The sequence below is a fragment of the Delphinus delphis genome, chromosome 2, assembly GCF_949987515.2.
Source record: "Delphinus delphis chromosome 2, mDelDel1.2, whole genome shotgun sequence".
NCBI classification, from domain to species: domain Eukaryota; kingdom Metazoa; phylum Chordata; class Mammalia; order Artiodactyla; family Delphinidae; genus Delphinus; species Delphinus delphis.
Genome location: NC_082684.1, coordinates 91430148 through 91452834, shown reverse-complemented (window position 1 = coordinate 91452834; position 22687 = coordinate 91430148). Strand labels below are relative to the sequence as shown.

The window sequence follows — 22687 nt, the reverse complement described above, 5'->3', positions numbered from 1 at the left end:
AGGGTACATTCACTGCAGTTATTCTAGTAAGAATGGACTTTTTTTCCTGCATCTTCCTCAGGACCTTGAAATATCACATAGAGAATCTCCACAATTGTGAAAACTAATTCATTTTTTTTTTTCCTGAGAAAGGGGAATAGGACTCTTCACTGCAGGATGTGGAGGATATGTAAGAAACACCAAATCAGAATGGTGTCTAAAGTCAAATTTAGATACCAGGACAAAAGCACAAATGCCTGGGTCCTTTGTTTCTTACGACTGTGCATAGAGTTTTCTCCTTGAGAAGAGGAAACCATGGAACAAAGGTCAGGGGTAGGAAGATGAAGAGCGTCTAGCCTGTGATGGACACTCAAAGAAGGAAGAGGCATGGTTAGTAAAAGAGATACATCAACATCTTCAGTGATAGGACAGAAAGGATGGGTATGCAGCAGGTGACCATGGCAGCTGGGCAGAGACTAGCATAAAAGAGAGGGAAGGAAACAGGGACTTGGGTAGAGAAAACCATGTTGATGGGTAAAGAGGCAAAGGATATAGAAACAAATTAATCAGCAAGCACAGACAGTCCTTAGCTGCTGATAAGACAAACAACAGCAAGAAGAATTCACCTACGAGAAGTAGGTGACTGATCTGTGCCCAGCATTGAGCCAGGGCTTATAGAAAATCCAAAGTCAGTAAGGGACACTGTGACTGTGCTCTAGACAACAGTAAATGGCCCTGTACTTGCAGAGTGCTGGCAGGCTCTGGCCTGTTGCTAAGTGGCACATACTAGGGAATCACTGGACCTGCTGTGTTATGAAAGAGAATGCATTCCCACCAATTAGAGCTATAAGATGAGCCCGTTTGATCACATCACTGCAAAAGCCAAGAGGCAGCGACTTAGGAATTAAAATTCTTCAAGTGAAATGTGGAAGGCTACCAGAGGTTACCACATGACAGTTCACTTCATATCAGAATGTCAATTCCATTTACCAAGGAGGATGATAAATCTGTTCTTAATTTTTTTTAACTGTTTATAACTGTAGAAATACAGGAATGAAAGGCATTAGTGGTATATATGATATAAGGAAATACTACATAGTAATAATCCAGGTTAACCCTGTCAATTATAGCTTTCTTATCACAGTTAAGATGTTTCGTAAAGCTGTTTTAACTGACCTATAACACTGGAGGAATCATGAACACCCTCAAACTATATGAAGTTTGAGGTTGCCATTTGGTCAATAAGAATGCGTCGTAAATCTGGATGATTTTCAGTTAGTTATTAAGCTCATCTGGGATAACAGTGAATCAAAAGAAGGTAAGAGCAAGAAGGCTCAAGGAATATGGAATTGCAATCCATCAAGAACTGCAGGAGGAAGGAGAAATGATGGTCAACAGAAATGAGAAGAGGTCCAAGAGTCCAGCAAGGACCTAAGCCATACTGAGACCTTCGTGTCTCCCTCTACTCTAACCCTTGGAGACCCCATTCCACACCAAATCAAATGTATTAAACTGCATCTAGATGCAAAAGTAAATATGATTTTGGACTGTAAACAATTGAAAATATTTTATAATTGCTAAGTCATTGCTCTAAGTACTTTAATTTATAATTGGCTATGATTTTCAGACAATCTTCTTACACCTCTGGGAACTCCTTTTAAGATCTACCTACAAATTGTTTCCAAATATCATGGACTTGACAAATTTAACAATCAATGAAGTTAAAATGATGTTGTTTTGAAGACATTTAAACAATTATTTCAATGTTTTTCATTTAAAAATTTTGGAAGCAATACATTTTCTTGCCAGGCTTCAGATAGTTTTAGAGACCGCCTTTAGGGGCTCTCATAGGCTTCCCATTCAGGATGCCCCACCAGTAATGTTCAATAATGAAAACTTAACCCTGACTGCTCAGGTCAGAATTGTCTGAGCTTGTGCTTCCTGTTAATCTTGCCACCATAGAAACCAGTAACATGAAGGGCAATTTTAAAATGTTAACTAAATGGTGTTTCAACAATTCTTCCTCTCAAGTTCATCTTCACCTTAAAACCTTTTCCTTCCATTAGAACGTGATAGCTCTGTGTCATGATTATTTGAAATCCCTTTTTATTATACCCTATCAGGAGTCACTGCAGTAAATCCATAACATTTTTACCTTCTGATAATTAACAGAGAAGAGAAGGCGAGAGTACCACGAATAAACAATGGATCTTGTTCAGTGTTTCATACCTTTCTTTGTTTGGCTTGATGTTGATGTCACCAATGACATGGATGTCTGCAAATTTTATCCTAAATTTGCTCAGGAGGGAAGCCATTCTGAAAATATAAGAGAGAAACACTTCATCATTGCATATTTAGCTATTTTCAATCAAAGAGTTTTGATTTCATGTCTTATTTCAGCTTAGATTTTGGACAAACGCTTTGGTTAGTGTTTGATTTTCATTACAGTACTTGATGAATACAGATAAATGTGGACCAAGTTATTCCATTGAAGGCAAGGAGAAATTTCTGTAGGTGCAGTCACTGGAAACAGCAAACCCAGCTCTGCCTTCATGTTTCAGGGAAGATATTGTGGAGCTGTCCACTCTTCCTTATCATTTGGAAAAAAGAGAGCAAGTTCCAATACTTATTGACTATTATGGATAATTTTTATAGAGTTACTGACAAACTACTGACAAACTAATAATTATTATATATTATTACATCATTATAGATTAAAGGTTTTTTCCCCTAGAAACTGAAAATTTTGATATAATTTCAAAGTTACAAAAAAGTTACAAGAATAGTGCAAAGAAAGCTCAGATTCACCAACTGTTTATATTTTGCCCCATTTGATCTGTCATTCTCCTTTTCTCTTTTTCTATCTACATCTGTCTATCCGTATATTTTTTGCTTGCTGGCTTTCTACCTTCTACCTATTTTCCATTTTAAAGTAAGTTGCAGATATCAGGCCCCTTTACCTGTAAATACTTTAGTGGGTATTTCCTAAGAACAAGGACATTCTCTTTTATAAACAGAGTACAGTTTTTGACATCAGGAAATTTAACACCGATGCCCTGCTACCATCTAATCCACTACCATTTTCAGATTTTATCACTTGTCCCAATAAGGTACTAGAGGCTTTGTAGACCTCATGTTAGTTTCCATTTTAGTATGACTCTCTTTACAAGGAATTAAATATTTATAATATCTTTCTAAGAGTGGGGAGAAAATGTGGAAAACTACTGCGTAAGAGCCAGTCATTATTTTGTGATTTCTGGAAGTAGCAGTTCCAGGAAGGGCTAGGACTTAGGCATGTCATGAGGGACCAAATGCCGCCAAAGGGCATTCTCCAGATTCCCGCCCGAGACCTTTGGATACACCACACTCTCGGCATGCTTGTTGCTCTCACAACTACAGATCAACTCTCCATGACTAAAGTAATAAGAGAGACACAGACTTAACACCGTGGGACTTATTTATTTTTTTAATTAGAAGAGCCATCAACAGTCATCCATTTAAACACTTTCATACTACAAGTGAAAAACTGGGGACCCAGATATGTGCAGTGACTGTTGCAAAGTCCTGCAGCTTGTTGGTGGCAGAGCTGTGGCTCGGACCAGATGTAGTCTCTCTGTTCTCTTCTAAGTGTGCTGTGCTAGAGTGACTGCTGTGAATTAACAGGTTTGAATCTCCCAGAAGAAACTATTGGACACAGATGCCTTCAGGCTCTTCCTTTCTTGGATGCATTTACCAGTCAGAACAAAATAAACATTATACAAGATAATGATACTCTCATTCAAGACTTGAGATGAGGCTTCTGTGCCAAATGCTTGTTGGAAGCATTTGTGGAAGGGGATAAAAGGACTGAAGACAATGATTAGAAAAATTACACAGATAATTTACTGACCAGAGACACGTAAGCTTGAGGCCTATCATGGTGACTTTGTCTTTAAATTTATTGTGCCTCAAAGATGCTTACAGTTCTTAAAATTAAAGCATTAAAACAGCAAACATCCAAACACAGGAGTGATAAATTACTTACGTAATTTTTTCTTCTTCAATGCGATTGATCTTCCCTCCGACATAGATTCTTAATTTACAGTCTTTCCATTTTTTTCTGAGAGTCAAGATATAGGGGATAAGGAGTGTTAACCCTAACAACAAAAAGAGAGTAGATTATGACAAAAGAATGAGCATATCCAACTGAAAGGAAATGAGTAGCTTCATATCTTTATTCTTTCCCACATTCATAGCTCCTACCTAATTTAAATCTTTGGAGAACACGGAAATGTTGTTCTTTAACTGATATCGTTTCATATACGTTCCCATGCAGTTTGTTAAATTTATCAACATAGAAATTCTGCTCCCTAGTGTATATTCTGGAATTTTTTACCTCCATCATCAAACAGCCACCAAACATCAATTGTGCCTTTTCCTTGCTTCTTTTTAAATTGGGTGCTGGCTTCCACCAGTTTCTGGTTGATCTCCCCCACATGCATCGACTGGATTGTGTTAATGCTGCTGTCTGTAATGAAAGAGAAAGTAGTACATCCATTTGTCTTTTGAGGAAAGAAGCAAAATAACTTTCTAATAAATCTCTTCAGGAGAATAGAGGAAGGGTCATGAATTTGTAAGTGTTTTTTATACTTATGGGTAAATAGTGAGTCCTCTTCTCCGGAAGAGGAGAGATAAAGGTCAAATTCCACAATAATTTAGATCACCTTCAACAGTTCAGAAAAACTTGATATTGATCTTATGATTGCAGTTTTCATTATAAAGCAGCAGATTTTTTTTTCAGATCCTTAGTAATCTCTCTCAGAGCAGAACTATTATTTAGGCAGGTACCAATGCTAAATTATCTGATACAAAAGCCAAAATATCCCGATTTTTCCAAATTTCAGGTATAACTCAACTTATATTTTCAGATGTACCTAGAAGTAGAACATGTGGTTATTGGTTTTCTAGAGATAAGCAGAAGTATCAGAAGTACTCCTTCACTAGACAGTTTGTTCATTTGAGCGCAATTTTGGTGTAAACTCCATCAATGCCTGGATTATAAACGTTGCCAGGGACCATGACCGTCTTGACTCTCTATGACCCTTTGGTCCTAATGTGGACCTGGCTTACTCTTTTGTGACCCTTTGGTCCTAATGTGGACCTGGCTTACTCTTTTGTTTTCTCTTCAAGGAATCTGTGAATCTAAGGTAAAGCCATTTGAGCTATTTGAATCTCTGTGAATGAGATGAAAAAGCCAGGAACTATGATTAAAAACACCTTTTCTTGAGTTATAGTTAAGAGTGTACATAAAGTACTTAAAAAAAATTTTTAATGCAATTTCCACCCTAACATGGACACAGCAAAAGTGTACCAGGGAACTAGGGCAGTGTTTGCTCAGAACCGTTGCTCCTATTTCCCAGTAGGGGTTTCCTTCCTACTCCATATATGTTATTTCTCATTTCCACATCTTTGAAAGTTGTGACTTCATTGCTCTGTTTCAAAGCGAGGGTGTCAGCATAGTGCTTAGAGTAGAGCTGACAGCCTCTTCAGAGCTTCCTCTCTGATCTAAGAGGTTCTGAGGATGCTTTGTTCTGTCTTTTGTTGTTTTCATGTTTGGGCCTGTCGGTTCTGAAGCAATTATCTCATATAGTTTGTATCTCCCTAGGACCGCTAAGGGAGAAAGTTAAATATCTTTACAAACCGGACCAAACTCTGCCGCCACTTACATGCAAATCAAAGCATCCAGAGGACCGTGTATGAGTGCCTGGAGGCAGAGTTGGTCCTAAGTCAGAAGAGTGGTCAGCTAACAAAGGCCTGGAGCAGTGAAGGGGCCTACTTCAGAGCTGTGTTTGAAAATGTAGGTGTTGGAAATAAAACATAACATAATCTTGCTTTTCTGAACGGTGAGACATGTTGACTTTCAGAGGTGTACATTTTTGCCAAAAGTATTGCGACGCAGAAACAGCGTTCCAGAAAAACTAAGTCCCACTTTCACTAATAAGGACCTTAATGCTTCCCTCCTCCCCAGCAGCTAGAGAGCAGTATGGGTTATGACTTCTGAATTTTCCATTGCTTTTCAGATTGTACCATTGCATAGTGCAGATTCAACGGATAGTTAATTCTTCTCATGGGTACACGAAATAATTGAAAAGGAAAGAAGATAGTAGTTAGTATCCAGATGGTCTTATTCTAATATTTACACCCTGAAAGACCTGATGTAACTCCAACTTTAGATTCAAACACATCATTTTTCTAGAAAATGTCCTTTTAAGGGGACAAAGGCACAGTAGGTTCTCCCCTAGCCCATGGAATGTTCCTGGCACCCAAGGGTACCTCTAGTGTTTGAAGAAGGGAAATGTTTGGATTTCCTATAATTCTGTGTAAATATATAAAAATGTTGTAGGGCTTCCCTGGTCGCGCAGTGGTTGAGAGTCTGCCTGCCGATGCAGGGGACACGGGTTCGTGCCCCGGTCCGGGAAGATCCCACATTGCGCGGAGCGGCTGGGACCGTGAGCCATGGCCGCTGAGCCTGCGAGTCCGGAGCCTGTGCTCCGCAACGGGAGAGGCCACAGCAGTGAGAGGCCCGCATACCGCAAAAAAAAAAAAAAAAAAAAAAAAATGTTGTATTACAGGTTAAATTTAGTCCTTGTGTCACAGTAGGAAAATAAGCAAACAGAACCAAACCTTTTCCAGGGTAGGAGACAACCTCTTTGAAGGGCCTCTTTGAAAGGTTGGCTCTTATTAACCTAGACCAGCAGCTAAGTCTCAGTTTGGATCTTGCTACTTGACTTGGAGACCCTGCCAGAGACATGATCTTTCCTGGGCGTTACACCAGTGAATGACTTCAGTAACTATATAGGATTATTTGTGCATGAAAGAAAGAAATGTTAACATTCTAATTTTCTACCAGCAGAGGTCGCTGTGGACCTCATTAAACTCAAACCGGCAGTGTTTCTGGAAAGAAAGCAATTTTCAAAAAAATCAGTTATTTGAATCACCTGTTTATTAAACTTATAACAAGGTCTCATTCTGTGGTCCTCCATTTCTGGGATGTATACTGAACATTCAGAGATAAGTGTACCATTCAGCCAAAATCTGCAGATAATTAGAGTCAATGAAGTTCCAAGTCTGGAATTCTGGTTTGTGATAGAGATGCATTTTTGAAATTAGAATTCTATCTGGATCCCTTATTTACCTATACCAGTCGACTTTCAGTCTCCTGAAATGTCTGCAAGGTGTGTGTGAGGTGTGTGGGTGTAGATAAACCAGTTTGGGGGCTGGGTCACTAATTTCTATCCCCTCTACATCTTAACTAAGAATTTTCTGTTTTATGACGTTCCATCTGCTAAAGCACTGTATGACTCCCAAACCAAATATTATTTTAAAGCAAAGTTTTTACAGTAAGATGGTGCAAAGGGGTGAATGTTGTTGATAAGTTACAATAGCTTCTACCTTTTAGCCATACTATCTTCTCTTTTTTTTTTTTTTTTTTTTGCGGTACGCGGGCCTCTCACTGTTGTGGCCTCATGGGCCCAGCCGCTCCGCGGCATGTGGGATCTTCCCGGACCGGGGCACGAACCCGTGTCCCCTGCATCGGCAGACGGACTCGCAACCACTGTGCCACCAAGGAAGCCCAGCCTTACTGTCTTCTCTTAAGGAAATATCTTTCAGTCCTTACCTACACTCAATGTCCCCAACGTTTTAGATGCTCACTACTGACCCCCATAGACACTCAAGTCGTGGCTCGTCTTGTAATCTTTCCTGTAAATTTTAAAGGCACTTACCTTTTTTGGGAGTTGGCTTAGTAATGTTCAGCTTGCCAGCTTTTTTAAACAAGCCTCGGAGGCCTCCACTTTCTTCTTCGCATTCATTATCTTTGATAGTGGCTTCCAAAGCCAGTCTCTCCTGTTCTAATTTCTCTAATTCATCTGATGAAAGAAGACAAAATCACTTACTCTGCTCAGAGCAGCAAAGTTTCTAGGAACAACCTTATTAACGATTTTAATATTAAAAATGGTGTCTATGCAATTAAATGATTATTTATACATATATGATTTTTCTGAATGATTATTAAAATAACGTATATCACTAAATTGTATTCAGAAAGTAACGACTAGCTCAGAAAAATGACTCTATGTGTTGTTATAATACATGAAGACACTGGGTTTTTTATGTGTGAGGGCAAAGGGGGCTGTTTAATGCCATCTTTATTTACTACTGGCAACACAAAATACACTGTATACAGATACACTGTAATAAGATCTTGTACACTGAAAGCTACTGATTTACTGACCTAAGCTGCTGGGCTAGATATTTTACAACTGGGAGTGACAAAAATTACAGAAGTATACTGGGTGTATATCAGGCACAGAGCAATGCCTCCTGAATTGAAACATAAAACTAGAGAACAAGAATTAAGGAAAGAGAACCATATCTAATAATAAACCCTGTGGGCTCCAAATACAAATTACAGTGAAAAATATCCACCACCAACAGTTCTTTCCAAGAAGCAAAGATACTTTCTGGAGTGAGTGACCAAAGCAAAAGAAAGAAAAGCTGAGGTTTCTGTGTGCCTGTCGGAGTCCACATTGCTAAAAAGGGCCTCATGACACTGGAGTCTGGAATAAGAGTCAAGCTGTGCAAAATGTCCTGTCCAGGGTTTAGACCTACTATCCAAGCTTTTATGTTGCATTTAGCTGCCTTTTATCTTTTTTGGAGTCTGATTATGACGGAAAATTCCTAGCTGCTATGTAATCATTGCATCCCTCTCTGACCTTAACCTGCACTGAATCGGGGTAAATAAATAAGACTTTAAAGGCAATCATATGGCTGTGTTAAAGAATGATGGGCATTCTTGCTTACAGTCGTAAGGTGGCACTCTTGTCAGATTCCCTCATCTTCTTGCCTACTAAAGACAGAGCCTTAGAAAATGAGCCAGGTTCCGAGGAAGAGAGTAGAAAACCTAGATTCAGTGTTACGAAACACTGGTAGGGCTACTGTAAATGTCAACCCTCGGAGCCTGTTGCCTTGTCTATCTGGGAAGTGAAGCTATACAAACTCTAGATTTATCAATTTTGTACTAACTAAATCTGTCAGGACAGTCACATCCCTAGATGGTGCTGTTATTCAGCTACACAGAATTGTCTGGCCCCTTTCCAGGTGCTAGCAATTAATCTTTTGCCGGTGGCATGAGACTTAAGGTCAAATCACCCATGTGATTTCCCCAAAGCTTCAAAGGTTCTCAAGACCAGCAAGCAGCTATAGAAAAATCTAAGAAAACAGATAGATGGTATTAAAGCTTAGACAGGAGTTGCTTACCCCTGACTTTCAAAAGGTGAACACAAGCTGCATTGCACTGGGGGTCATAACCAATTACAGCTCTGCTCCTGGCTTTGTGTGACATTGGGCAAGTCATTTACTTTTCCTATGCCTCTGATTTCCTATCTGTGAAATGGAAAACTGTAGCCTTTTGCCTTTCCCACCCTCCTAGCTTTGTAAAAAGAATAAATAGCTCCTGACCAGTGCTTTGTTGCTCCTTAGAGAACAAAGCAATGAGTGCATTTCTATAGGCAGTGTATTGATGCAACTTCTGGAAATCGGCTTAGTCATGCAAAGCAAATCAAGTATTTTGAGAAGGCTGGGAGTTATTTTAGAATTTAATATTTATTGTACACTCTTGGGTGCCAGGGACTGTGCTGCATATTATTCATTCCCAAACAACTCTGAGAAAGTTACTATTATTATCCTCATTTTGTAGATGAAGAAACTGAGGCTCAGAAAGTTTAAATAATTTGTCTGATGTCGCCCAGTAAATAACAGGGTTCCAGTGCAAGAAGTCTGCTTGACTCCAAGTTCTGTATGCTCTCCTCTATGAAGACCTTCTGCTGTTGGCTTATTGCTATTATTTCAGGGTTGTTTTTATTAACCTCCGACTCTTTATCCTCAGATGAACCTAAACACTCAGGCACATGGTGTAATGCCAAGTTAATTCCCCAAAACTATGGTCCCCTCAAAATTGTCATTTTAAAGAGAAGACTCTAAGGATATGGGTACATATGACAGGCTGCCCCAGAAAAGCAGCATCATTGTCCTGGGTGATGGGTCTCTAGCTATTACCCATTCTGTGGGTTGTTGCAGGGGTCAGCTATGGGGTAACCTGTTCTTTGCAGTCATCTGGAAGGCACGTAATTTGTGAGTTGCTTTGGGGGCAACTGCAAGGGTTACACTGGGGAGGGGGTTCTTTTACTTTTCTTCTTTTAGCAGGCTCCAGCATACCCTGTGATTAGCCACTACTTGCCATGTTCTTTGTCCTCTAATTTGGACAAAGGAGGAAAAGTAAATAAATCCTCCTTTGTAAGGATTCAGCTGGCTGAGTGAACTGGGAGCTGCTCCAATAATTTGCTCAAAGGTATATACAAAGCCTATCCTGGACAGAGCAAACTGCAAAATCCCAGGCCTGAGAGACAAAACTAGACTTTGTGTGAATGAGTCAGATTCAGCAGTTCCCTCAGAGACGACAGAGACAGAGGGTGACAGTCAATTCTAAAGGCTAAAATCTGCCTGCTTGGACATCTTGGATTTTCAGATCCACACAGTGGTATGACCACTCACAGTGATTTTGCAAATTCTTATTAAAGTTAATTCTTAATTATTCACTTTGTAGATGATCTAAGGCCTCCTTCTGTGCACTCCCTGCTTTTCTCTTTTCAGTGCTAGGTAGAAGTGACATTTTGATTATCTGTTCTCCTGAGTTAATCTATCTGGCCTACTGTTTGCCTCTGTTTGCATGCAAAATCACGAGTAGACTTTGTCCAAACATTTCTTTCAACTGAAGTACTGGCTAGCTGACTTGCAAAAGTGTACCATTAATCACAGGAGAGATAAAGCAAGGGAGTAGGAATAGATAGACGTAAACTGATTTCCACGAGGCTGACTGAAAACTACTCATTTCTTTACTGTTTCCACCACCACCACCATACACTGTGATGTTCAGGATTCACAGTGCCCTTTCCAATAGTATTTTATTTCATCCCAGCACCAATACTGGGATGCAGGCAGAGCTAGTAGCATTCTCCTCATTCTCCCCATTTTGCTGTGAAGGAAACTTGGGTTCACACTATTCAAGCGATTTGTCCAAGGTTGCATAGCTAGTGACTCAGGTCTTCTGTTTCCAATTCTAGTGTTCATCCTTCTGCCGTCGTTCATCAGTGATATGCTCTGACTGCCAATATCTGTCTATTGAAAAAATACCCACTATGCACTTTTTGAAAAAACCATCCTCAAATTTCTGTCAGAGAAATTTCTGTAATACTCCATATTTCCATAATATTCTTCCTCAACCTTTATTCCACTAACTATAACTATGTGACATAGAATAGAGTTTTAAGATACATGTCTATTATAACCCCACTAGTCTGCAAACTCCTGGAGGGTAGCTTATGTCATATTTCATTACCACCATTTACTGAAAGTTTATTTTGTGGGAAGTACAATTCCAAATACTTTGCAGCCATCATATCCTTTCATCCAAGCAACAAATCTGTGAGGTAGGTACTATAATTATTCCCATTTGGATAGCTGAGTTTGAACCCAGGCCTGTCTGATTCCAAAACCCATGCTTAGGCTTCCCAGACTCCCTCTCACATTCTTAGTTGTGCCCCTGCCTTGCTAGTGCTCACCGCCATAATCACTCAAGAATAGTTTGTTGAAATAAAAGAACAGCTCAATTCTGTTCAGTACAGTTCAAAACATTTGACAGCATTATCTCTGTAAAGGAAGAAAAACATGTGAACTCTTGTCAGGGGTGGGAGTGTGTACAGTATGTGTGTATGTAAGGGGGGTTGGTACAAAAGACAATGTTTGAAAGAAGTAGAGTTAATGCTATATACAGAGTTATAAAAAGAGGGGCCGATAGCAGCTGATGGTACAAACCAGGCTGGAATGGGACAGAAGGTAGGACAGGTGGGATTAATCCGAAGAATGAGCAGGAAGGAAAGGGCTCCTTACCCTGGAAAGGGCCACCACCTGGGCATCTGGTGGGACTCTGAATCTTGCATATTAGTTTCATATTATATCACATTTACAAAGCCACATAGCTAGGGAGAGAGAGTAAAAGCCTGCCCTTCTCTCATGCCAAGATTAAGAGGATCCCAGAGGTTCTAATGATGGAAGGAAAAGCTTAGACTTTTAGGATCTATCAGTTGAGAGTGAGTTTCTGAGTCGTCATACGTTCCCCAAAACAGTTCTCATAGGAAAAACAAAGAGTGAATCCCGAGGTGTATCCTCATGCAAATGCCAAAACCACTTGAACAGTAGTTTATTTTCTAGTCCTTTATAAACTGATTGCATGGTAACCAACTGGAGTGACTATTTTGAAATTCAGTTTAGTTGTCAAGATTGCCTCGAATGGTCTATTTCCAGTCTTTCTTTTTTTTTCTTTTTTTAGCAATGTCTTTTAGAAATAGGCAGGAGTCTACACATTGCAGTTCAGTCTGAATCTGAAAGATAGAGAATAGTCAAATATCTGACAACAAAAGAGAGAGCAAGGAAACCCACTGAGGAATCGCATATCCTCCAACTTCACAGCATCCTTTTTCTTTATTAATTATGAAATTATGATTCTTTCTTGATCAATCAGCTCAAAGCTGTAAATGCTCACATGAATCAATGTGCTGTACCCCAGGTGAAGTCTAGTTGAATTGAAGGCAGGAAGGAATCCTGCAGTGGTTGCCTTCCAATCAAGTAATTATTTACTACACTGCCATCTGTCTTTATTTTGCTAAGCCACTCTATCAGACACAGCAGAACCCTCGTGCTCTGAGATGGTCATAAATCGTGCAGTACTTACATGGAACACTTGACTGCAGTATATTGTGAACCATGTTTCATCACGTTATTTCTTACCAGTACAATTTGGACTCTATGTTGTAGTTGGCAAACTTGCTAAATACCCGTGGGAAGTGAACAGTATGAAATACTGCATTTTTTTTGTGTTGTCAGGCGATAAATTGATTTCTTAAGAGAAACTATCAGCCATCAGTACTGGATGAGTTGCTGCACTATACAAGTAATAATGCTATGAGCATCAATCTTATTTACATAAAAAGTTATTCTCACATAAGCCTGAGACACAGTATAGAAATAATTGTCATTAGCTGGTAAATTACCTATAAAGTTGATTTCTATTCACTGCTTTATTAACTACAGTATATGGGCACTCTGAATTGCTAATATTTCCTTTAAATTATAATCTGTGATGACACTGTGGTGTCTGTTTTGGAGAAGCTATGATGATTATCATTAACATATTATAAAGCAATACTTAAGATTTATCAGGCTCTTATTAAGCCCTGTATTACAGCATAATACAATGAAATGCAAGCTTATTTCTTCCAATTCAAAATCTAACATGAGGGTTGTGTCATAAATTACGTAACTTCAAAACAATGCATGGAAATGTGGGGTAAAGTTAATTTCTATCATCATGCTGTTGTTTTTCTGCATGTTCATGTATTTGTGTAACGCTGTTTTTTCATTTACTCTAGATAATTGGTACTTATAATTATTTTATTAGCATCCTACTGCATTTTCCCTTTCTTGACTAAGAAGCAAAAATATTTCAAACATCAAAGTTGATATAAATTAGATACATCCCTTGGGAAATTAGAAGGGGATGCAGTTCACTGCCAGGATTCTTTCAGAAACTTACAGGATTTGCTTGCTGTATTGCTTTATAGAACTAAATTGACAGTGCATTTTGGCAGATGGAGCAGCGAGGGGTGGGAGCTACATCACATCTGTCAGCTTGAAGAGATCAACATACAAAACAAATGCAAATGTATAATTTAATACAAATTGTATTTTGCATTCTCATTTTTTTAGATGGAAAAACAGTGTAGCACAAAAGGCCGAAAAATGAAAGTAAAATGTAGAAGGTTAACAGAACAGGTCTCTTCATATTAGGTTCTTGTGATTGTCCTCAACATCATGTCTGTCTTACCACAGTCAGGCAGCCTGTATGCTGCGTTTTTGAAGGAATAGCCTTGTTCCATTTCCATCTCGGATTTTACCAGTGCTTCTCATTATGTAAGTCATTTCCTCTCTAGCTCTCCTTTTAGCAAGGTAGAATAGAGGCTTCAAACAGACATAGGTTTTAATATTAGCTCTACTAATTACTAGCACTGTGAATCTTAGGGAAGCCTCAATTTTATTAGCTGTAAAATGGGGACAATGTATTTTCCTTATGGGGTAGTTGGGATGATAACTGTTACATGTGAACATGAAGCATAACACATGGCACATAATAAGTGCTCAAAAATTTGAGCTACTGTTGCTACAATGTATTAAGTTCTACTAGGAAGGAATATAAATGAATCATGAACACCATGTAGAATTAGTATATCTGACCTGGAGATATGAAGGGTCCATGAAAAAGAAAAGGGGCATAAAAAAGGAAGGCCGAAGGCACCAAAGGTAACCTTTATATTGCAGTTTTGCATAGGATGGATTCTACTCTCAGTTTTATTTTTTAAAGCTCTTCATACAAAATCATAGAGTATACATATCAGATAGTGGTTCTCCATCGTTTACAAGTGCTTGATTTCTAATTTCTTCTTCTTTCTTCTCTTCCCTTGCAAGAAAAGAATTGTTGCATCAAAAAATTCACCTAATTCACTCATGTTCCCTTCTGTTAGGATGGAGACAATCGTGAAATGCCCAAATAGAATCTGAACCCATTAGGCACCTGCACTCTCAAATCTCTTGCAGGCTTTTCCTTTCTGTGAACCTATCCGGCAAAACCCTGGTACCCTTTACCCTGGAGACCAACTGTCGCTAGAGAAAAAGCAGACAGCTAGCAAAATTGCTCCAACTACATAGAACTGAGACTATTGTGCATGATCTTCCTCAATTTACCACTCTTACAAATCCACATACCTCTTCATCAATCCTCCCCTCTTTACTCTAATTTTAGAAGATGAAGCATTTTTCTTCTGTGTTAGGCCAACTCTTTCATTCATGCCCTTCCCTGAATTCTTCCTGTTCCTCCAGGATCTTACTCCATAGTCATCTTTCTTTACCCTCATCTTCAATCTCTCCTACTCTCTTGAGCCCATCTTTTTCAGCCTGGAAACAAGCCTTTCTCCCATTCTAAGGTCTATAGGTCTTCCTGTAGTAACCCTCCTCGACCTCATTCCTCTCCTTAACTTCCAGACTTCTCATACGGTGGGCCACACCCACATTCTCTGCCTCATCATCGCATATTCTCTCCTAAACCTACTGCATTCGGGATTCTATCAACACTGCTCTACAGAAATTGTTCTAAGATTATCTGTGCCATGTCAACTATATTTCATTTGCACTTTTACTGGTATTTTTTGCTGTATTTGACAGTGCTGATGATTCTTGTCATTCTGAGCACTCTGCTCCCAAGACTTCCGTGACAACACAGACTCCTGGTTCCTTTACTTTTCTGGCCACTCCTTCCCTGCTCCTCCTTGGGGACCCTTTTCCTGTGCCTTGGGGCTCCTGACTATACACACTTTTGGGGTTATATTTTCCAGTGTCACAGTTTCAATTTTCACCTTAATTATGTCTCTCGTATTAATTTTGGTGGGGCTGTCATAACACATACCATAGACTGGACAGAACACAACCGAAATTTATTTTCTTGCAGTTCTGGAGACTAGAAGTCCAATGTCAAGGTGTTGGCAGGGTTGGTTTCATTCTGAGGCCTCTCTCCTTGGTTTGTAGATGGCCATCTTCTCCCTTTGTCTTCACATGATCTTTCCTCTGTGCTTGTCTGTGTCCTATCTCCTCTTTTCATAAGGACTCCATTCATATGGGATTAGGACCAAACCTACTGATCTCATTTTACCTTACTTACTTCTTTAAAGGCCCTGTCTCTAAATACAGTCACATTCTGAGGTTAGGACCACAACATACGAATCCTGGAGGACACAGTTTGACCCAAAACATCTAAATCGACATCTCCAGCTCAGATTTCTCCTTCAAGACCAGGACTGTCTAAATGCCTATTGGACAGTTCTGGTAGGATTTCCCACAGGACCTTGTTTAAAACTGAACCAGACATCTCTTCATTAAACCTGCTCTTTCTCTTGTGTTTCCCATTTCCATTGGTAGCACCACCGTTCATTGTCAGCCAAAGGATATTTTTTCACTCCTCCCTCTCCCATATCCCACACATCCTATCAAACCTAAAATGCTGCTCTTTGTACCTCCAACGTACTCTGTCTTTTTTTCTCCATCCCCTGAGAGAGGCTGCTCTAGTCCAGGCTGTCACCTTCTCTGGCTTTGATTATTACAAAAATCTTTTTGATTTGTGTTTCTGTCTCTATTCTAGTCCTCTTCACGTCCGTACCTCATGTAACTGAAAGAGTATGGGCTCTAAAACTCAAATTTCACCATATTATTCCCTCACTTAAATCTCTTCAGCAGTTCCTCATTGTCTGTAGAATATGGCCCACAATTTTTAATATGACAAATGAGCCTTTTAAAATCAGGATCTTATATCAGCAGCTTCATATTTCACTGTTGTCTGCTTCATACTTTTTTTTTTTTTAAGGGGGCTTCCCGGACCAGGGCTGGAACCCGTGTCCCCTGCATTGGCAGGCGGATTCTTAACCACTGCGCCACCAGGGAAGCCCCATGCTTTTCACTTCAGTTACACAAATCTGCTTTCGGTTGCCCATATACCCCACCTCCATATTCCTGTGTCTTCACATCTTTGCTAATGCTGTCCTCTTTGCCAGGAATGCTGTTGCTCAAACTCTCATTTTTCTCTCTCCCAACATTGCCTGGTTAACTCCTTCTCATACACTAGATCTAAAATCAAAGGTAATTTCCTCCAGGAAGCCTTTTGGAGTTAAGTGCCACTTTTCTCTTTCCCATAATACCCTATTATCACACTAACAGTACACCCATTTTCATCATGGGGCTGTGAGTGTCTTGAGATTACAGACTCTTATTAGTCTTAGTTTACCCAGCACTGACATATACACCATGCCTGGTACACAAGAGGTACCTTCTGTTTTAGTGTCATGTTGTCAGTGGACTCTATTGTGAAGTTTAGCTAAAGAGATAAGTAATGGATTAGAGGTCTATCTTAATATTTTAGCGACTCTTTAGGTGTGTCCTTCACTCCATACACAAGAGGATGTGTTTAAACTCTAAGACTAAACAAGTAATATATGGAATCCTCTACAGGGAAAAAAGCAGAATCCCTAAACTGAATTAGCGTTTCTGCCTCTGACTTAGATTGGTGATTCACAGCATGATACATTCAGGCTCATTTCCATGTTAGCTACAAACCAGATCATAGACTCTTAAAAGCAAAATACATGGTTTTCTGAGGAAACAATCTTCATTTTCTGAAACATCTTGCAAAAATCAATTTGGCAGTTTATTTTACCAAAGGTATTTATTTTTAGTGATACTAGCTTTGTGGTTTTGTGACGAGAAGAATAATTGATATCTGCCCTGAATTATTCTGTATTTTTGGTTAGCAGGACAAAGGCCACTTGCATTAGCAATGAGGAAAACACGGGGAAAGTGTACACACCTCGTGTCAGCACAAGAACGTGAGCTGCACTGTTGGGGGTTTTGTCTGTATTGGGTACTGTGCTATCCCCAGAACCTAGAACAATGCCAGGCAGGGAGTAGGTGCTCAATGAATGCCTATTGGTTGAATAAAGAAAATACATACCTTGCACCTGAAGAACCTGGGAGATGTCAAACCCTTGGCTGATTCTGACTATGACAACACCAATCTCAAAATCAAACGCATCACTGCAAGTGGAAGCAAAATGGTTAGTGATTTAAATGACTCCTTTAATCCTCAAGGTTTGGACTACTACTGAACTTGCTTCTAGGATTTTAATGTAATTAAACTCCAAAAATTCACCTTCAAACATAGCCAGGAGCTGATAGCCTTTTCTGTTTGTTTTCCCTCGATGTCTTTTAAAAATGTATTTTGAGTGAAGGTAACTAACTCTTATTCAAACAATACCGTCAACTAGAATTTTGATTAAGATTAGAATTTTGATTATTTAAAATACTTGATTCTTTTCTACCGTAAACAAAACAATTGCTGAAATATTCAGTACAGAAGTTTCAAGGCTGCACAGAGCCTTTGAAATTTATCAGTCAAACCTCTTACCCATTGAGGAGGAATCCTACAACGTTTTGGACATCAAGTTCCCAGTTTAAAATGTCTCCAGTCCCTCTAGGGAACTATTATCATTGACTTTGGAGAGACCATTTAAAGCAACACTTTTTCATGGCAACTCTATCCTGTTGAAATTGGCAGTTGTGCCTTCTCTAAACCCAACCCAATGGAATTAGATTATCTAGGAGGAAAGAAAGCCTTGCTCTTTTAACTGTGTTCTCGCAGAACATTTTTTCTTTGCCCTTAAATATTGGGCAAACTGATTAGTACTTTGAGTTCATTTGAAATATTCTCCTTGGGAGTTCCTTTGTTCAATCGTTTATGGATTGAACGAAGCCCAAGGAACCTTTCCGTTCGGTTGTCCTTTCCCAGAAACGGTGCAGTTTGTGATTGCCTCACAATATGCAAACAAGTCTCTAGCCAAAGTAGACCTGAATTTTCAAATAGTGATATAAGTTCAGTATAATATGAATATCCATTCAAAATTTGAACCGTAAGTGAACTTCACTTAAAAAAATAGATCCATTCTAGCAAAAGTGCCACAAGGTAAATTTTGGATAAATCTTGTTTGAGGTGTCCTTGATTATAAAAAATAGACAATGTGTTCCACAAAAAATATCTGGGTTCTGCGTTAGGCAGAATAATTGTGGATCCCCAAAGGCATCCACATTCTAATCCCTGGAACCTATGAATATGTTACTTTACATGGCAAAAAGGACTTTGCAGGTGCGATTAGGTTAGGGACCATGAGATGGGGAGACTATCCTGGATAATGTGGATGGGCCCAGTGTAATCACAAGGGTCCTTAAAAGTGAAATTGGGAGGCAGAAGAGGAGGTCAGAATAATGTGGTGTGAGAAGGACTTGACCCGTCAAGAGCTTTGCAGATAGAGGCAGGGGCCGTGAGCAGTGGGCAGCCTCTAGAACCTAGAAAAGGCAAGCCCAGGAACTCTCTCCTAGAGCCTCCAGAAGGGAAAACAGCTCAGCCCACACCTTGATTCCAGCTCAGGAAGTTAGTGTCTGAGCTTTTTTTTAAAATTGAAGTATAGTTGATTTACGATGCTTTATTTGTTTCTGGTGTACAGCAAAGTGATTCAGTTTTTATATATATATATATATATATATATATATATATATATATATATTCTTTTTCATATTCTTTTCCATTATGGTTTATTAGAGGATATTGAATATAGTTCCCTGTGCTATCCAGCAGGACCTTGTTGTTTATCTATTTTATAAATAGTAGTCTGTATCCACTAGTACCAAACTCCTAATTTATCCCTCCCTCACCCCCTTTCCCCTTTGGTAAACCTAAGTTTGTTTTCTAAGTCCATGAGTCTGTCTGTTTTGTAAATACATTCATTTATATCATATTTTAGATTCCACATATAGGTGATATCATATGGTATTTGTCATTCTCTTTCTGAGTCTCAGACTTTCAACCTATGTATTTGTAAGCTAACAATTTGTGTTGTTTTAAGTCATTAAAATTATTTTAATTAAAATTAAACCATACTTAAGAATATTACAGAAATTTAAAATCTACTAGTTAAAGAAAAATGGTAAAATATTGTACTATTGTAGTGATACCCCTTTACGTTAATACTAATACTGTGCTTTACATCATAAAACAGAACAGAACGAAAAAGTTAGAAAGGGAAATACGACATGGATGTCTGATTGTCTTCCTTCTGTATTGACCCCAGTGCTGTCATAATAAAGTCATTTAACTTCACCAAACCAGCTAAGTTTTATACTATTACAAATTTGAGCCACCTTAACACTGAACTTTATTACCAAGAAGACCAATCATTAATTTGGTACAAAAGCCAGAAGTCTCCTCAGCTTGATATTACTGGGTTTGATTATTTTGGTCCTTTGAATTTTTAGAATGTTTTGGATGGTAGGGAGTTTGGAAGACGAACTCAAATAATTTTGTATCAACTGATGGACTCTTTGACTGAAGATTCACATATTTCTTTCTATTTGCTCCACCCTTTTTTGTTCCCAAAGGTGAGGACAACATTTTACTGAAGAATCTGGATGACAGAGTGTGGATCTAATCCATTTCTAAGAATGTCTAGTCAGCAACTGACTGTGATTTAAAATATATCAAAATGCTGTTTGCTAAGCCTGGCAAAATGCTGTCCCTGATCACCTGGTTTAGCCTTAACCTACTGAACTTAGAGCACCAGCAGGAGCCAGATAGCAGCACGTGGCATCCAGCCTTTATATGTTTAGGGAACACAATTCAGGAGGATACATTTAATACATGGGTTCCCCAGGTTAAGAGGACTGTTAAGTGAATGTTTGTTTGGTCAGTAATGCATATAATTTCAGAAGATGAAAATTATTTTCTTATGCTTCTTTTTGATAGGACTAATATTAGAATACTTTTGTTATGTTCCCTAAATCTCCCCCAAATAATGGTAAATGTGATGCTCATTCTAGCAGGGACCGGAGGACAGATCCTAGTATAAGGAGCACTGTGTATATGCTTGCTTTGCAGGGATGAGGATTTTTTTCCTGTGTATTATGGACTTTTAAGTGCAGCCAGACCTCTCAGCACGTTCTCCGCCCTGTGGTATGAAATCAGAGCGAAGTCAGAACCCAGACAGAGGAAATCTTCCATTTTCAGAGCTGTTGACACAAAAGATGGCTGTTAGGGGTAGCTAACATTGACCCCCTTGAGACAAAGCTGGTTAAGTATGTTCAGGCCTGGAAGAAAGGCTCAATTTTCTAGAATGGTCACTGAGGACACCCTGAGCTTCTCTGTATGTGTAGAATTTGTTTTCTCTTACTCAAAAGAAGGAACCAAGCCAGGTAATACTTTGTGTATTTATATACTTTTGGAGGTCGGGTAGCATTGGGATCATTAGTTTAAACTTTGAATTCAGTTGATCCCCTCAAGTTCTATTATATTGGCAGTGTTTTCTCACTTTGGTAAAGAATTCAGAGTACCAGGGGAATGTCTTCTTCTCAGGCAATTTATTCTGTACAACAGTGTCAGTTATGTACTGCCCTGGTTAGTGCTTTATAAGCAAGAGCACGTCTTGAAAGCCATCACTTACTGTATGATTCCCACGTAGTTTTCAATCTCTGTCAGGGGAGCCTTCCTCCAGTTTTTTTTATATCCAATCACCAGAGTGTTTGGTTTCATTCTTCCTAAGCCTGAGGCCTAAACAGAGGAGATAAACACATGGGCAATCCTTACCAGGCCAGGAAACTACCACTGCAAGTGAAAAATAATGTCCAAAAGAGCACTGATGTAATGTTCTGAAGATTCTGAAGATTAGATTACATTTTAGTGCATGTCCTTCATGCCTGTACTCAAGCATAAAATAGAAAGATTAGTTCTAAATCATCTCAGCCATAAATGGATTTTAGATGACAGAAATGAAGCTTTTCTAAATTAGCAGTCATTTGCATTTCTTCTGATACACTCATTAAAATGGTTCAATAATTTAAAGTCAAGTGAGGATCGGCTTATCTGTTGGTATGCGTGTTGTAACTTAGTGGTTCAAAGCTCATTTCCACCTGCTATATCCATAATGTCATTAGCAATAAAATGCATGTTTGGAAAATTCTTATATAGAAGGATCGCTGAAACTTCTACTTACATTATTTATTGAAGAATAACTGAACTATGTTTCCAGAACCTAAATCTCTTACATGACAGTAACATGAATAGCCATCTTCCATATCAGAAGTTTCATTCCCCCCATTAGATGACAGAATACGGCTTCCAGTTAATTAAATTTAATCCGGCAATATTACTGAACACCTATTAATTGCACAGTCCTGTGTTAGGTGCTGTGAGAGAGTAGTGAGGCATATTCTTGGGCCTGAAGGAGCTTAGAATAAGGTTGAGGTGATGAGATATATAATAATTATAATTCAAGTGCAAATGCAGTAGGAAATCATATGGAAGCATAAAGGAAGAAAATTTGAATTCCAGCTAAGGATTCATGAATGGTTTCATGGGAGAGGTGGCATTTGTTTTGGATCTTGCAGGTTGGTTAGATATTGACAAGTAAAGGTAAGGAGAGTAGTGGAAATGAAGGAAGGATATTCTGGGTTATGTTAAGAGTGAAACAAATGATCAGAGGGGGGTATTTTAGAGGGGACAGTAGCAAGTGGAAAGAGATCGGCATTGATGGAGGGTTCCTGAAATAAACTTTGCCTCCACCACATTTGGTGTATTGCCCTTAGAAATGTACAGGTAGCAGAACAGCTCCTCTTAGAGCGGTCATCTGGCTCCTGGCAGGTGCACGGCAGTATAGATATAGTCTTTTCCATGACTACAGTTTGGGAATGTGGTCATTCATGCCATAATTTCTTTATTCAAAATGCTGTAGTTGTCGTTGCTTCCCTTTAATGCCACTCTGTCCTGCCCTTTTTGTCATGACCCCTCTGTGCTCCACCATTTTTCTTTGAAGAATTTCAGGTGAACAAGCTTTATGCACTGTCGAAATTTTTTACAATTTCTTCTGGATTAGCATACGAATTGTTTTCCATACCAATGTCCTTTCACTCCCTCTTC

General features: G+C 39.0%; 1 protein-coding gene and 1 long non-coding RNA gene across 5 annotated transcripts in view; one reads left to right on the top strand and one right to left on the bottom strand.

Annotated features, from left to right (window-relative positions):
• SLC12A1 (solute carrier family 12 member 1) overlaps positions 1 to 22687 on the bottom strand; it is a 93045-nt gene that overhangs the window by 10330 nt on the left and 60028 nt on the right. For all 3 annotated transcript variants that reach the window (XM_060005178.1, XM_060005176.1, XM_060005177.1), the window contains exons 18-23: positions 21216 to 21322; positions 17681 to 17763; positions 7743 to 7886; positions 4355 to 4486; positions 4004 to 4115; positions 2209 to 2295 (exon numbers count right to left, since the gene is read on the bottom strand). In XM_060005178.1, the coding sequence (XP_059861161.1) occupies positions 2209 to 2295; positions 4004 to 4115; positions 4355 to 4486; positions 7743 to 7886; positions 17681 to 17763; positions 21216 to 21322 (665 nt within the window). The remainder of the gene's footprint in view (positions 1 to 2208; positions 2296 to 4003; positions 4116 to 4354; positions 4487 to 7742; positions 7887 to 17680; positions 17764 to 21215; positions 21323 to 22687) is intronic.
• The window catches only part of LOC132420609 (uncharacterized), an 84134-nt gene that overhangs the window by 35116 nt on the left and 26331 nt on the right, over positions 1 to 22687 (top strand). The window lies entirely within an intron of this gene.